General features: G+C 39.7%; 3 protein-coding genes across 7 annotated transcripts in view; all 3 read left to right on the forward strand.

The window, feature by feature from the left end:
* sik3 (SIK family kinase 3) overlaps positions 1-4600 on the forward strand; it is a 30388-nt gene extending 25788 nt beyond the window's left edge. For 2 of the 4 annotated variants that reach the window (XM_026367156.1, XM_026367175.1), the window contains exon 26: positions 1235-4600. The gene's annotated coding sequence lies outside the window, so the exon portion shown is untranslated. The remainder of the gene's footprint in view (positions 1-1234) is intronic. The other 2 variants (XM_026367165.1, XM_026367185.1) reach the window with 1 other exon arrangement.
* Positions 4601-6089: 1489 nt separating this feature from the next.
* Positions 6090-10458, forward strand: LOC113173699 (transmembrane protein 25). 2 transcript variants are annotated; one of them, XM_026377215.1, is made up of 9 exons: positions 6090-6377; positions 7313-7429; positions 7657-8001; positions 8099-8389; positions 8530-8661; positions 8748-8781; positions 9147-9256; positions 9627-9716; positions 9839-10458. In XM_026377215.1, exons 2-9 carry the CDS (start codon positions 7351-7353, stop codon positions 9910-9912), a joined length of 1155 nt encoding a protein of 384 aa, XP_026233000.1. In that variant the 5' UTR covers positions 6090-6377; positions 7313-7350; the 3' UTR covers positions 9913-10458. The 2 variants fall into 2 exon arrangements, with proteins under 2 accessions (XP_026233000.1, XP_026233009.1); XM_026377224.1 differs by having other exon boundaries at positions 7316-7429.
* Positions 10459-11716: 1258 nt separating this feature from the next.
* LOC113165556 (T-cell surface glycoprotein CD3 gamma chain) lies at positions 11717-15045 on the forward strand. Its single transcript, XM_026365175.1, has 7 exons — positions 11717-11829; positions 12168-12231; positions 12366-12386; positions 12551-12781; positions 12960-13109; positions 14366-14430; positions 14534-15045. Exons 2-7 carry the CDS (start codon positions 12189-12191, stop codon positions 14585-14587), a joined length of 564 nt encoding a protein of 187 aa, XP_026220960.1. The 5' UTR covers positions 11717-11829; positions 12168-12188; the 3' UTR covers positions 14588-15045.
* Positions 15046-17096: the final 2051 nt, after the last annotated feature.

Here is a 17096-nt window from a genome sequence, read left to right on the forward strand (position 1 = left end):
ATGAGTAATAATGCAGGCAAAATGTGGCTTCACATTGTCCTATAAATTACATGGTTTGTATAAAAAACACTTTAATTTATGGTTTACATAACATTTATTACCTGGGTTTCATTACTGTCGTTCACCTTTTTTATGCTGTTTTTGAAAGTGGCCTTTTCATGTTTCAGTTCTACAGCACTGAATCCCAGTGGCATGGTACAAGTCAAACCTAAAAGATTTAAGTGTCAAAATGAAAACAAATTACTCCAATTCATGTATAAATATAACAATAAATGATTTATTAGTTAAGTAGTTACTGCATCAAGTCAGGACTTACTTGCAGAGGCAGCAACAGTAGCCTGGAGCCTGTGGATAGACTAGTATATGTTTTCTACATTGACATGATTTAAAATTTTTCAATATTTCACTGATTTGTGTGGAATGGTTTTTCTTATTTCCTTATATTAGATATACAGGTAAATTTAACTTTATTGACTTGTCATTTGACAGAAATTATTCAGTTATTGCATTCCAGTTAATCTATTGTCATGTATACCATAATAAAGGGAGGAGTTCGGTGTTACCAGGTAATTTGTGGTTTCTATGATTGTTCTTCCTTTTGATCATTATTATACTAGCACTGTAATTAAGTGTCATAAAATATAATGAAGTCCCACAGGGCAAAACTTTTAAGTACTCCACCTATCTAATATGACATTTCCATGTCAGAATCAAAGAGAAACGAAGCAACATACAGTGATATAACCTGTGCTTATAAAACAATTGGATCCTACATTTGAAAAAAAAAAAAAAAATGGAACTCAGCTGTGTCGTTGAGATCATTAGACAACTGCCTGAACAGGAACTGACTGGAAATATTTGTCTTGTCCAAGTCATTGCTAATGTTTTGTAGTAAGGTCCTTTCAAGCCAGAGAAGTCATACATCTGTTTCCAAAGGCTTAACAGTAGTTAATTTGAAAACCATATTGGTGACTCATGTTGAAAATTGGTGTAGCTTCTCTGAAAAGATGCATTACAGATGGTTTACCTGGTAGTTTAAAGGAAAACGTACAGTGATTTTTATATTTAAGTTTGAACATACTCCTCTCAACACAAGATAAAGGACTAAGATTAATTTAGGGACATTTTTAATTAGTATTTGCCCTAAGATTATTTATGAAATCAGTATCTGACAATTAAAGTTAATTAATGGTGAAAGTATTTACTGTCTTTTTTTAACTCCATCTTTTTCCAGGAAAAGGGTGTATCCTGTGTACAGTGGTCCATATCAGCCATCCTGAGTTGTGTTGACTTGAGTTGAGCAGCATCACGCCAAACCACAGCTGTCCCCAATGTGGGACACTCTACATCTGTCTGTCTCCATCAGTCCCTGGTAGGGCGGTCTGGGCAAGAAAAGGGGGTGTGGGTGGGTATAGACATCCAAGGGGTAAGGTCACAGGTGGGTCAGCATTTTTCTGCGCACATATCCAGCATTCATTGCCGCAGGTTGTCTTCTATTGTCACCTCCCATAATGGGTAGATTGGGGATTCACCCCTCCCTCTATCGACTTGACCCCCTCACCTCTTCCCCCTACAAACCTGGCCCACCCCCCAAAACCCCAACACACCCTGCTGCCCTGACCTAAGCCTCCCCCTTCACCCTTTGTCCTCTATAAACTGTTGGCATACTTCGCTATGTGCCTCATTGGCCAACGCATTGACACAGTCATACTCCAAAATCCTGGAGTCCAACACAAAGAAACATACACACTGCTGACACAAACCCAAAGTATTCACATGATGTGTGAGTGTGTGTTTCTGTGTGAATGACTGAGAAGAAGGGGTGAGAGGAGGGATAGATGCCTGTCAGGTTCAGTCTGCTTCTCCCTCTCTCCCCACTCGTCCAAATAATTTTGGAGTGGACTGAAATAGCGACAGCAGCGGCTGCTTTTCAGCCAGGTGGAGGGTGTTTTAGGTCAGGCTCCAACTGGGCAACCAAACCGTTATCTCCAAAGATGGAGTTCAGTGACATCGCACAGGACAAACCAGCTCTGTCATTGTTGTTTTATTGTTGTTGTTTTTTTTTTCTTTGTTTCTGGCATTTGTTTTAATTTTTTAAAATTTAATTTTAAATTTAATTTTACTGCTAATGTCCATGTAGACATTATGGTCAATATTGTTACTCTTATTATTACTGTTTTCTGTAAAATATGTTTTATTATAATGATTATTATTATTATTACTATTATTATTATTCAAGAAAAAAAACGTTTTGTGTTGTAAGGAAGACAACATCGTTCTCTGATTACTTAAGTAATTCTGCACTTTCGGTTAAAGCTATCCTCTCTCTCTGTTTCCACCTCTGTCATGTGGTTACCCTGCTTTTACCCCCCACTCTCCAAACCCTAACCCTCCCCACCTTGTGTTACCCTCTGCTCCATCCTCCTTTCCCATGTCAGTGACAGTGTATTGCATTGTGGGTAGTTTTACCAGACATTTGCTCCTTTCCTTGTACAGTGATGCCATGTATAGAACGCTATTGCAATTTCTGTATCAGATTTTTTTTTTTTTTCTTTGTTACTTTTTTCCTTTGTTTTTAGATGTTGGGAGGCTTTTTATATCATTATTGTTTATCATTTGTATTTTTGGATGTCTTCAAAATGTTTTCATTTTGTTTTTGCTTTATGAATCTTGAGATTTCTAGCCAAAAGAGGACGGAGAGAAGAGTGACAGTGATCTCTCTGTCGTAAAAAAGATTGTTCTTATTTGTTTTAATGTTATTATATCGAGACACTTGAATAAGAGGAGAGTAATTATTTTGTGTTGCTTTTTAAAGTATCATTTCAATTGTTGATGTTGTGACTGTCATTCTTGTTGATGTTGGGTCTGTTTTCTGTTAATGGAGTAGTTGTGGCAGGCTATACAGGGTCAGGCTTTGGGCTTTGTCTGGGTTGGTTTTGGGTGCTACAGAGACAAGACACTCTTAAAAAGAGGAAAATATAAAAGACAAAAAAATAGGGAATAACTTGTAAAATAGCTGACATATCCATAACATCACAAGTGTGGAGATGGACAAACTCACTTCTGTTTCTCTCTCTTGCTGCCCTACCTATCTGCCGTGATCCTCCCACCATCCTCTGCTACATCGGCTTCTTATCAGATGACGCCTTACAGACATGCCCCCTCCTCTCAAGCTAATCTTGTTACTCTGGCAACCAAGGATGATACTACTACTACTACTACTACTACTATTACTCCACGGCCCTCTCCGCTCTGTTGTTTTTTCTTTAACTTACCTTGTTTCAATCTTGCATTGTTTCCCCCTTCAAGCCTGGTAAAGACCATCGGAGGAGCTGCGTTTCAGTGGTTAATTGATCTTGTTGCAGTTGGATACGTGTGGACACACCTCCAAACACAAAAGGGAAACATTTCAGGAGGTGCCCACAGGAATGAACAGTTTGAATTGGACTTTGAAAGGCAGAGGAACACACGTACCCATCTGAAACATGTCTACCAAGTTCTGTGCCCTACGCTGAGTCAGGCTCAAGGACAGCCAGATGGAGGCTACAGCACACTGGGGACCACAGCAGAGGATTGAACTCCCTTTTTTCCTTTTTAATTTAATTCCATTTTTGACTTTTATTTATCCTCATACATACTGTACAATATGGCCAGCAAGAGACTGTGGTGCAACGAGTAAAAGCTCCACTTCTGTTTATGATGGCCAGATGTTGCAATCCTGGTTGCATGGTTGATATACTGTATGCTAGAAGTCTCCGAGAACTATAGATGGTGTTGTGCAGCACCTGTGCTTTCCATTTGCATAGTGTTACTTCCTGTTTACCAACATATCACTCTCATTCAAGTCTTGATGTGGTAAAAACCAAATTTCTGAGACAACAGTCCATACAGGAGTAAACTGTCTCATTGGGCAGAAGATGTTTTTTCCATTCCATCAGATTTTTCCCTCCAGCTCTTATTCATTCATCTTTCAGATCTGTCCTCCCATTCTCTCTCATTGTTTACACCAAGCCAAAACTGAGATCTGGAAGCAAAAGAATTGAGTGTGTTTCAGGTATTGGAGTGGAAACGACTGGAATGGAAGACACTGCATGTCTTTTGTCCCATGACGAGATTAAAAACTCTAACGTGAAGACTTGAGGCTCCACTTAGTCTAACGTAACTACTAGCTGTTGTTTCAGACCTGTGTGAGCAGGAAAAAGCAGAGGCACACAGGAAGGAACAGCTCGAGCGAATGGAAAGCACTGCACCATTCAGAGGTAATAGGGGAGGAGAGAACTGCTCCACACACATCTTCTGCCTGATCGAACTGACTTTTCTCCCCTTGCTTTTCTTTTCCGTCTTAACTTTCGAATCCCTCTCTTTTTTTCTCCAGCTCTCCTCAACAAGCCAGCTCTCTGCTCCACTTCTGTTTCCTTAGGTTTATTTTGTTTTCTATCGGTTCTTCTTTTCTTTTTTTTTTTCTCCTTTCTTCTGTTTCGTTTCTATGTTAATTTCTGTTGAGTACAAAAATACTAAAGTGCAACAACAATGATTAAAAAGAATATCAACCAAACTGAGATGACTAAATAAATAAATATATATAAATAAAGAAATAATTTAAAAAGGTCATGACTTGTGTGTCTTTGCATTACCTGCCTGGACTGATGATGATGGAAAAAATAAACATTCAGTGCACTCATAGTTTGCAGGATTTGAACACATGGTGTGTTTTTGCCTGTTTTATTTAAATATTTTAAACATGACTGACATTTAAAATCTCTTTTTCCCACCTTCTACATAGCTTTTTTTTTTTTTTTTTTTTGCTTCACGTGTGACAGATATAGGTTTGGTGAATGTAAATCACATCTAACACAAAATTTTCTACACATATGAAACATTACATGCAGCACATCTCCACAGTGAAGGTCAAACTTTCAAATGATGTAATAAACAGTGAGTGCAGGAGGTCTTTAATTAAATACATGAAAAAGAAAGATGGAGTTAAACTGATACTGAATTTAAGCTATTTGTTTTACATAAACATATTTTTATGTAGAGTTATGACAGAGAAATGCCGACACGCTAGTCTGTACCCTCTGGTGGACAAACGACGTAATGATTACTCTGCTTCTAAATTACTTTATACAGACTTTGCATGTCTGTACTGTTCATGTCTTCTCATCTACTGGCTGACGTATCTACCACATCTCACCTACAATAAGCTGATAACATCTGTGATGTATTTAACACAGAGTTTCCCCACCTGATGGAGATCGAAGATAACTTGGCAGATGCTAATCTTTTTTATTTTTTACATTTCCCATATTGACGTGCAGTTCTTTACAGGTGATATGTGCAAAATGATCCTCTGAACATGAATGTAGTTCATATTATTAGTGCATGTGTATGATTATACATGCAGTGACAGTTTGCAGAAGCACATTTGAAGACGGGAGTTAGTCTTTGTGTGGCTACAACACTCCCAACAATAGTCTGAGTAAAGAAGTTTGCATTTACTGGTCCAATGCGTTCCTATTATATGCATGTCTAGATGTTTTCTAACCTCATGTTGACCTTGTTTTATGGATTACAGAACAGCAGGGACAGTATAGTAGACTCTATGAGACGGTTTCTATTGCCTGCTCTCTGGCTGCAGTGCTCTGCATGCTGCTGCTCTGGTCTTCAGCTGCACTGCAGTGGTTTTCAGTCTGAAGTAATTGAGCTCAAACAGTGGGAGCATTGTAATGACTCTGCATGGGTATATGAAGATATACAGTAACATGCCTGGTGATGGAGAGCAGGAGACGATCTGTTTATGCCACTGACTGACAGTTTCCTCTTTCTGATCAGTTCCCCTGCATGTTGTTCGATTGAAATCCTTCTATCTTCTATATCCTCCTCTCATCTCCTTTCATCTCCCCTCCTTCCCTACATCAACTCTTTTTCTTCTGCCGTGACTCTGTGCCCACTCTTCTCTCCCCTGTCCTTCTCTTTCTGCATCCTTCTCTCCTTTCCTTTTACTCCTTTCTCTCTCCTCTCTTCTTCTTTCCCTCTGTATCCTCAGCTGCTCCCTTCCTCGTCCACTCCTCCCTTCCCACTCTCTCCTACTCAGCGTGGCGACAGTGTGACTGCCTGCGTCAGCCGGCCCTGCCAGCAAGTGAACGCTGCTACTAGACCTGCTGGATACCTCGCAGTGTGCACTCTGTGTGTGTGTGTGTGTGTGTGTGTGTGTGTGTGTGCATGACTGTTCGCAGATGGGAAAGCAACTGAGTCAGAGAGGGCTGCCTCTCATCTCTCCGCTGTTAACACCATCCTTCACTCTCCCTCCTCTCCTCCTCTGCTGCCATGGAGTTCCAGCAGGATGAATCACAACGCCATCTGCAGAAAGCCCTGAGGTAATAACTGTGTGTGTTGGAGGGTTTTGTTTTTGTACGTGCACACATCTGTATTGAAATGTCTGCATGCAGCCTCGCAAATGTGTGCTCTGTGTGTGTGTGTGTGTGTGTGTGTGTAGCCCCTTGCAGCCGATTTCCCCTGATTGCAAGTGCAAATCAAGCATCATCAGCCCGAATGCAAAGAGCTACAACACCTACTATCGTGTGTGTGTGTGTGTGTGTGTGTGTGTGCATTTTCTTAGCTGTCTCTGTATATGTAGGATTGTGTGTTTCCTCGATGGCTCAGTTCCTGCTTTCGTCCGAGGTGCTCACACACATCACATGACCCGGATTGCAAGCAAGCACTAGACATTACTCATGCTCTGCACTCACAGCACTGTATGTACGTGTCTGAGCGAGGATACAAACAGTCCTGTGAATGTTTTGTATTGTGATGATGGGAAGTCTTCAAATCAACCCCCGCAGGCAGTAAATTATTAAAAACTTGCAGACATGTCACTCTCTGTTCTTTTGGTTTTAATTACGTTAAAATGCTTCTCTCAGTTTAAACCTGAATCACTTCACCTTTACTTTTAATCCACATACTCTCTTTCTTTGTCACAATGAAAATCAGACACTGACAGTACAGTAGCCTCTACCATCAAGCAGGGATGAGGGGCTGGGTACAGAGTCCTGGTGAGCTCAAACTGCACATGCTGTTTTCTTTCCCTTTTCCAAACCTCCACCGATGCTGATTCACTTACAACAGAAAACTTTCACTTTTCACATATGCAGTTCTTCCCAAGACCTCCACTCTGCTTGAGTTCCCCTTTAGGACACAATGATGTTTGATGACAATTAAAAAATACTGTCAACGTTCCAAAACCTCACCTGTTGAAACCAAGTGAACCTTTAACCTCTTGACGTATCATTTATTTAGATTTTTTTTCTCCAAGCAGGTAGAGGTGTGTACTTGTGTCTCATTTGGCCCAGAATGTACTATAAATGTCTAAGGAGGTGGGCACCATGCTCTGCAGTAGTGTTCCTCCACACACTGGCTTTATCCTGGACAGGTGAGGCACACAAGAACTATAATCTATTATGCAAGGCATGTTTCTTTTGCTTAGGCTTATTGACACTCCAAAACTGACCTGGCTGTTATGTATGGATTTTGTCATCAGCACATATTAATATTCTGTTATTTGTGTAAAGGCAAACACAAGAGCATATAAAATCACACATATAAAGAATAAAATTGTTTAATTGTTGAATTATATCAGCTCTATTCCTGCACCCACAGGGGCGATTGAGCCTGCCCCTAAAATCGATGGATGGCACCAGGCAGCACGGACAATGCAGGAAAACAGGACGCACCAGTTCAACTGCCAATCAGATGGCTGGGATCCCCGCGCCCCACCTTTGCTGACCTGGTACCTGAATGGGGAGCAGCAGAGAGAGTCCTCCCCCCACCGTGGGCGTCTTGTGATCAAATCGAAGGACGACTCTGAGGTCATGAGACCTGGGAGCAGTCACAACAGCACCTTCTCTCTGCGGGCCAGAAAGTGGGACAGGGAGCTGGTGTGTGTTGCATCGAACCCCAGGACGGGAGAGAGCTACAACGCCACGGTCACGCTCGATGTCCAGTGTGAGTCTGTGTGGAATATTTCAGGATAATTGTGACGTCCTCACATTCTCTGTGTATTCAGTGAAGTGCTGAGTTGTTTCTGCCGTTTGTCTCCCAGTCCAGCCAGAGATCCTCAGGGTGAACGCCCACTACAGTGAAACCTCAGACTCGGGCCTCTCCCTGGTCCTTTTCGCCTTGGTTCGGTCCAACCCACCTGCTACCATCACCTTCGTGGACCAGTCCGGCCAGCTGGTGGCCAACACCTCTGACTTCCTCATACTGGATTCACGAAGCTACCCCTGGCTGACCAATCACACGCTGAGGGTCACACTCAGTAGCATATCAGGGAACATCTCGCTGAATGCCAGCAACAGTGTGGGAACAGTGCAGAGCAACCTCACACTGGCAGGTCAGTGATGGTAAAAGGCAAAAGGGAACTGACGAAACATTATGCTAAGCAAACCAGCTCCTAGATAGGTAGCTTTCGCAGTGCACCCTTCTTGAAGTTGAAGAGTTGAATGGCTCTTAACTCTCTCCATCTCTCCCCAGAGTTCCTGCAGTCTCGTGTGGAGGTGCCCATGCTGGGAATAGTGACCGGGGGAGCTATGGCCTTCATGGCTCTCCTCATCCTCAGCCTAATAGTTCTCTGCCTCATGCAAAAAAACAAGAGCAAGTCCTTTGGTGAGTGTGTTTGTGTGTGCGGGTGAGAGAACCAGCTGAAAAATCTGTAGTATATCACACTCATTCAGCTCTTTGTTGTGTTACAGATGAGCCGGTGGAGATTCTGATGACCAAAAAAAGGTAAATAGATTAATCAGACTTAGACAGAATAGATAGAAAGTGGTGATACAGTGGTGATACCAGTCACTTGTAGAGAATAAAAAGTCATTTTATAGTGAAAGGAATGAATTATGGATTGCTACTAACTAACTGGATCCTCTTTTATCATTCCTACAAATAGCCTTCTTCCATTGGCATAGTGTTAACACTGCATTGCACACCTATCCTATATCTCATCTAATAATTTCCATGTCAGCACATTAGCTCAGGAAAACACAGCTCAAGGCATTTTTGGCGCTCTTATGAATACTTTATGTCCACCCAGCAGGCCCGCAGCACAACAGAGTTTGATAGTTTGATACCTCTCCTCTGTATTATTTGCACAGCGACTCTGCCAATCTGAAGGCAGAGAAATGTGATAAGACCTACATCCCCAGAGAGAACATGTCTCTGCCTTCAAACATGCAGCTCAATGACCTCAGCACTCTGAGAAGAGGTAAGAGCTCCCACAGTAAGAGGCTTTGCATGCTGGGTTTTGACGTGACGGCTTAAAGGAAATTGTGTTTCAGTAGTGTTTTTATTGATATCATTGTAAATGTGTCTTGGAATATTGGCTTATTATTATTATTATTATCATCATAATAATAATAATAATAATAATAATAATAATAATAATAATAATAATAATAATAATAATAATAATAATAATAATAATAATAATAATAATTATTATTATTATTATTATTATCATCATCTCTATTCATCTAACTAGCAGAGAATATATTAGCACTTAATAACGTGTTTAAACTCAGTGTTACATCTTCTTTCTCCTGTGTCCTCTTTCTTTCTTGCATCACGTCTCGTAGCCCGAGAGGCCGCCCAGCAGAACAGTGTGGGAGAGAAGAAGAAAGAGGAAGAGGAGGAGGAAGATCTGTCTTTAGCCTACGCCGCCAGAGGTCAGGCAAATTCATTCCAATACAACTGGATTTATTTATTTTTTGTGGATGAAAAGTAGTGAGTGTTTTATTTTGCTGTCATGTCTTCTGTCTGAATTCGTGTCCCCGCTGCTCATACCCAGGTTTTGCCAGATATCCGATGGTGGGCTACATCTATAAGGTGAACAGCACAAGCAGTGAGGAGATCTGGCTCTGACTGACCTCAAAGTAGACTTACATGCACGCAAAACTATTTCCAACAGCGCAGCTATCCGAGAGGATACCCAGAACAACTGCCAGCCAGTCATTCACACAATCATCAGTCAACTTCAAGCGGGGGAGGCGAGGATGACCAAGAACCAGACACTGTCTTGTGGTGTCCGTAACCACAGTATCAACACTCTGACTACTGACTCAAGCATGAAAGTGAATTTTGTGTCCACTCAACCAAACCAAACAGTTTTTGTCCCTCTCTCTGGTTTCTACACTGCTGATGTCACGGCTCTCATTCTGTGTTTTCCTCCTGTAACCACATTTTCATGACGTCTTCCTCCTTGTTGCATTGTTGGAATGCATTAAAGTACAATGTACAAAATAATGTACCGTATGTGGGATTTTACATTTCGACCAGTAATATTTCAACCAGATGGTTAAGAATTATATTATGTATGTATGAGTATGTATTTGTATATTGACATGTAACATGTCATGTACTGTATATTTGTATGCATATGTATATGTGTATAGAAGAGTATGCCTAATAAAGATAATACTGACATGTACAGTTTGGACTCACCAGGGGGCGCTTTAGGGTGAATTATAAGCCTGGAAACATGGAGGAGTTTCTGTCATGGGAGAACTGTGCATTTTTGTCATGGTGTTGGGGACGAGTGTGTGTTAGATGATCGTGAAAGCGTTGTTGCATTTTCTTAAACTAGGATTGATACAACAGCAGGTGCAAGGAGACGATATGTAGATGTTTTTATGTGTGTGTGTGAGTGTGTGTGTGTGTGTGTGTGTGTGTGTGTGTGTGTGCCAGGTGTTGGCTCTGGGTCACAGCTTGCTGTGGCTTTTCTTCAAACAGGAAGCAGAGTTGTGTTGTGGGAGCATCTCTTTGCCCTCTCTCTCTCTCTCTCTGTCTCTCTGCTGCTTCTTCTGCATGGAGCAAGGAATGTAACCTGTTGCGCTCAGCATTACAAACATTTACAACACACAGGGAATTAAAATATTCATCTGAACACTCACACACACACGACTGTGTTTGTGTCTTTGTGTTACCAGATGGGGCGGCTCCACACATCTCCCAAAGCAACTAAACAGCAAGTAGCAGTCGGTGTTGACAGACTGATCGGTCGTTGTAGCTTAGTTCAAATCGGTAGTTTCATTTCCATTGGCAGTGTGAAAACTTTCCTTCACAGATTCCTGTGTGTGTGTGTCTTCTGGGAAATGTGCAAGCTGCTCTGAAAACATGACTAATGGCAAGTGGGTTAAGTTTAAGTCAAGTCTGAACCTTCCCAAATCGATGAATATGTATGGTTCCAGCCAACAGAATTAATTCCACTTCACTGTGGCCTCCCTGCGACAAACATGCAAAATATAACACACCCAGCTTAAATTAAAACTACTTGAAAAAAAGCAGCTCACTTTTAAAATACATTACAATCTAAGCTTCTGCACAGTAAACAACGCTGGATTGAACGTATATAAATCTTTAAAAGTGATAAGACGACTGATGATGAGGCAGAAACGTGTAAGCAGAGTGATTTGCAGTTAGTCATGGTGGAGCTAATTATTGATTAATTGATTAATACAGCATTTAATCTATATCCATGTATTATATTTAATAGCACCATATGTTATTTACTTCAAATCTTAATTTGTGAAGTAGCTAAAACTGTCAAATAAGTTAGAAAAGATCAAATCTTTCAGTTTGAACTGAAAAGTTGATCAAGTAAAGTAATTCTACTCCAATATGTCACTGTTTACTGGAAGTCACTGAAGCACCGAGTCCTACAGGTGTAGAAATCAGCAGAGACAGAAAATAAACCAATCACACTCACTTCCTTCGCGCGCACACACACACTTTGACAGACAGATACTGGATTCTTTGACGACAGCAGCTCCGCATTTTGAGGTCAGTACTTTTATTTAAGTTCGCTGTAATTATCAAGTTGCATTTTAATTTCAGCTAAGAGTTAGACACATTAGACAAGTGTGTGTGTGTGATTTCCAATATCTGATTTTATTTTTGTAAAATAAACTAAACCCAACATCAGAGTTTGGATTCTAGCTTTGTTAAAATGCTTGGGTCACACATCAGCGTCCTAAAGTCTGTCTTTCAGCACGAGTTATTTGTTTATTACACTGAATAAAATGGTCGACCAGGAGCAGAAAATGGCGCTCTTCCTGTTTTCTGTTGTGGAGTTGCTCTTATGTCGAGTGATCTGACACATGCCTCTCTGTCATCAGCAGAACTCCGAGAGCAAACTCACAATGAAGTATCTGTTGGTTTTGGCTGCCTGTTTGCTGCTGACAGGTAAGCTGCTTTATTTAAAATTAGGACACATTCTCTTTAAATATCTTATATCAATTGGATTTCAATACAAAAAAATATTTTAAAGCTGTATTTTGCCACTTACATTATTGTAATGTTTTACATTTGTCTTACAGCATTTGTCAGTGCTCAAGACGGTAAGAAGACCCTAACCCTAATGAAACTAAGTTGTGTAAATGTAACTGCACTTGTGTTAATGTTAAAACTGTCTATATGAAAGCAGGAAATGGTTCAATAATCAGCATGATTATTGTTGTAAATTTGAATTCCCTTTTCTAATTGTTCTGTTTTTTTCTACAAGAGACAACAGCAAAAATCGAGGTAAACGTGAAAAAACTAGGAGGGGGTAAGATGGAGCTGAGTTGTACAAAAAACAAAAAAAACACATGCACATGGACAAAAGATGGTGCAGATGTTAACGATAACCCAGTGATGCTGGAATACAAAGATGAGGACTCAGGGGAGTACAAATGTACTTTCACTGAAAATGACCAACTGACGGATGAAGCATCAATCTATGTGAAATTTCGGAGTAAGTTTAGCAGAAACACTGCGTTTTTGTGATGTGTATTTGCATCCTATGATTGTGTAAGCACACAATTTTATGACACTACTGTAATCATACTTAAAAGATTTTAAGACACCAATGTTTGGGTGTATGTGTGTGTGTGTGTGTGTGTGTGTTTGTGTTTGTGTTTGTGTGTGTCCAGCCTGTGACAACTGCATAGAGCTTGATGTGGCCTCAATTCTGGGCATCGCTATAGGAGACATAGTGGCCACTACTGTGATAGGCGTGGCCGTCTATCTCATCGCATCTCAAGCTGGGATCAGCTCTGTCTCGACCTCTGCTCAGAAGAAAAGTAAATATAATATATATAAATATAATCTATCTATCTATCTATCTATCTATCTATCTATCTATCTATCTATCTATCTATCTATCTATCTATCTATCTATCTATCTATCTATCTATCTATCTATCTATCTATCTATCTATCTATCCTTAGCTGATATTACCCATGTCATGTATTAATGACAGCAGGAACAAGCCTGAAACCAGTGACACTAATGCTCTAGTTTTAAACAGTATTTTGTGCACAGCAGCTATGGAACCTGGTCCTGTTTTATAATGCATATTAGCATAAATTGCGCACTCCATGCAATAGCTAGTGGTGACAATATAGACTCCAGTGTTAATAATCAGTAAGAAAATATGTTAAATACTGACTTTGAAGAACTAAATGGAATATAACTTATATACTTATATATAACTTCTAGGGTTTTTAGAGGCAGTAGATAATAAAGGATTTTTAAAAAACGATTCACAAAATAATCTATTCCATGTTATTGTGCACTTGCACGGGTTCCAATTTCATTTTCTTAGTGACCTAATACATATCTTTTTATGTGAAATCTTCATTTTAATTCATTTAAATGAGCAATTCAGCTCCTACTTATCACTTATCGTGATGCTCAAAGATTTGACATCTATAATGTATAACATGTCTAATGAATTAGCAACAATATTTATTAATCGCAGAAACCTGGATAGCTGTTCAGTCTCCAGGACAAAAACACAGAAGCACCACTTCAGTACTTCACTATTAATTATTGTGTGAATAACTGATAATTCTGTTGACTCTGGTTTATATCTACATTATATTTACATTTAGTCACTTTCATCCAAAGCGACCTTACAAGTGAGGTACAAGGCAATTATTAACGGCACTGTGAAAGAAAAGTCCACAGCTAAACAAAAAGACTTGAATCACGAAAACTTGGGAGGCTTTTTTCTAAATTTTTTTTGTTTTTTTCACAAAAGGTTTTACTTTACTATGCAGTACTTTATGCATTCACCTCAATTTATTCAACGGCTTAGCGTGTTAGTCGTTAGTGTTTCAGTCCTTCAGAGTTGCAGGCAGCAGAACCAGCTCTAATAGTATGATATTATACATCGGTGCTGTTAATCCTCAACCTTCCTCTGTGAATTAGGGGGGAATATATCGTACAAAACTAAATGTACTGTACTGCTCATCATGACAAGAAGGCTGCCCCATTATTAATATCACCAATAATTCAAATACTAATTCTTAATTTGCTGATATCCACCTTCAGGCTCTGACAGACAGCATCTTGTTCCAAATGAAATGACCAGCAGAGGAGGCCATGAGCAGTATGAGGTAAACTAAAATGTGAAAGCCTTTCATCAGTATATGAGGGTTATATTCTGCAATAACATAAAGTTTTAATTTTAAAACATCATCTTCTCTTTGTCCTCCTCAGCGACTGAAACCCAGAGTTCAGAAAGACACGTACGATGTAATCAGCAAGAGATAGAGAGCCGAGGCTGCCTGGGATCACAACGCCATGGACGAGGACACACTCTCCATGAGTTCATAACTCAAACTGCTGCAAGAACGAAACATTTGTTCCAGAGGTCAATGTTATGACCGAATATTTTTTGATATGTAGCTTAGTGATAGATATTGCTCAACACGATCGGCTCTGTATGATACAGTTTTAGCTTGAGATCTCGTTTCGTTTATTTTTACTGTGCCTGTAAGATGATCCTCTTAATAGGTCACTCACATGATGAGTAACTTGTTTTCTTTGTGTCTCAGTTCAGTGTCACAGATTGTTGTTAGTTTGTTAATGATTATCTCAGCTTTTCTTTGTTGTTCTTTGCTGCTCCAGCAGCCACTTCGTGTCTTATAAATAAAGTGTTTATTTCGAGAAACAAAAGCGACATTTGCAGGTTGATAAATTGAGAAATAAAACTGTGCTATCAAGTCTCATCTCTTCATTTTTACTGAAACGACCAAAGAAACCACTTAAATAATGAATTTACAGTAACTGCAGCTCATACCTGACCTTGATACCGCTCTACTGTCCTACTTTATACAGGTAGATATATAGCGCTCTTAAAGGAATTACCATTATTTGGCAACTATAGATTTTCATATGTTGTAGATGAAACGTGTGATATGAGGACAGAAAATACTCTTTGATTTTGAGTCTACAAAGTTATATACATTAATTCAACATATTAAACTGAAAGGATCTCCTTACTTGTGCTGAAATATTCACTTTGTTTGATGCATCTTGTACATCTAAATCATCACTGGAGGAGCCAACCGGGTCAGGGAAGTCACTCAGTTAAATGGAGATCACCAGAGGTCTGTGGATGCCTTTCAAGTCCGATTACTGGTGGTTTGAAAAGGTTAGTGAAAAGCAAAGGTTAGGGCATTTGAGGAATATTTCTCTGCCCACATCAGCCCATCCTCAAAGATCAGGATTGAACTGACTGAAGTTCCACAGTGTAAATGAGAGAGACTGTTCGTATAGCAGCTACTGTCAGGTTATTTCACCGCTCCTAGCATCAGTACAAAGGCTAAATCCTCCATTTTGGTATCATCAGACCACCATCACTCAGTTTTAGAGGCCTGTCTGCTGTATCAGCAGATTCACACGTGTTGTAAGCAGAAGGAATAGGTGTGAAAACTTCCAACAGGGAATTTTATGTATTTCGTTAGAGATTTCAAGATTTTAAATATGTATATAATACATCATTAGTATTGATCATTTCTATTTGATAACAAATGTTGAGAGAAGTTGTTGCATGCTATTTTAAAAGTGTCCTGGAAAACTGTTTCTGAGAGGTAGGTAGGTGTCCCACTGATGGACATTGGTGGCGTCATTTATTCTTTCTTCTGTATTTGACCTGGAAACAAGCAGGAACTGCAAAAAGCTCAGCGGAGTGGCGTTTTATTTGCTGACATATGAATTTGACGCCATATCGGCAGCTGTTGTGCACGAGGCAGAGCGGCCGTCTATCAATCGCAGGGCCTATCTTTTCATGCCAGACTCCTCCTGTCATACAGTTTATCGAGGTATCCTCACCACTTTGTTATAAAACTGTTAGAAGTGGGCTCACAAATAAGGTTTCTCAAGACTTTCGGTTTTTCTCCATCTAGTAAAGAACCTTCTGAAAAGATTCTGGAGAAACCACTGTTGAATCTATTTTATACAATTGTGCATCCTCATGTCCCAAATAAATAAAACAGAGAAATAAAAAGAAACGGTGATGTAAGGAAAAAGGAAGGCAAAGACACTGAAAATATGTTTTTCTAATATTTTTTTGTTTGTAGTGACAGACATAGCTTGAGCTTTCCAAACTAGATTTTACCTTAGAGCAGCTTTGCCGTAGTTTAGCTCCTTTTGAAAACTAACATTTTTCTGTGTAGTAATTAGTAGCGTGTAAAACTACTCAATGTAGTTTTGCCTACTCTGCCAGTTGAAACTCTAATGATGCTAGACTGTAGGCTGGGATGACACAAAAAGGCTACTTGTACAGTGATGGACCATTATTAATCTAATTAAATGATATGAAATAATTTATTATTCAGCATTCGGACGACGCTTTTGTCCAAAGCGACTTACAAATCAAAGAACAAATGAACTGAGTAAACGGTTTCCTTTGATGCCATATTTTCACTAGTAGTATTCAGCATAATTACTGTGTCTCTCTGTCCAGTACATTTCATTCTTAGTGGCGAAGTCATTTCATTCCTGCTCTGGACTCTGTCTGACTTACAGTACAGTGTTATTGTCACATTCATCAAATGGATCAGTCTCAGTCTGTATTGAATTACTCCCGCTTAGGGATCACCAGATTAACCAGGACAGCAAAACATATTCATGAAACTATATTTTTTATTTTATTTTCACTTTGCTTGAGGAACACTTCTTCCAGCACTTATAACTGTGACTGTCTTTCAGAGGTCTGTTTTTAGTCTGTTGCACCAAAGATACGAATAGATGAGAATAGATCGAATAAAACAGAGAG

Source organism: Anabas testudineus, chromosome 13, assembly GCF_900324465.2.
Source record: "Anabas testudineus chromosome 13, fAnaTes1.2, whole genome shotgun sequence".
NCBI classification, from domain to species: domain Eukaryota; kingdom Metazoa; phylum Chordata; class Actinopteri; order Anabantiformes; family Anabantidae; genus Anabas; species Anabas testudineus.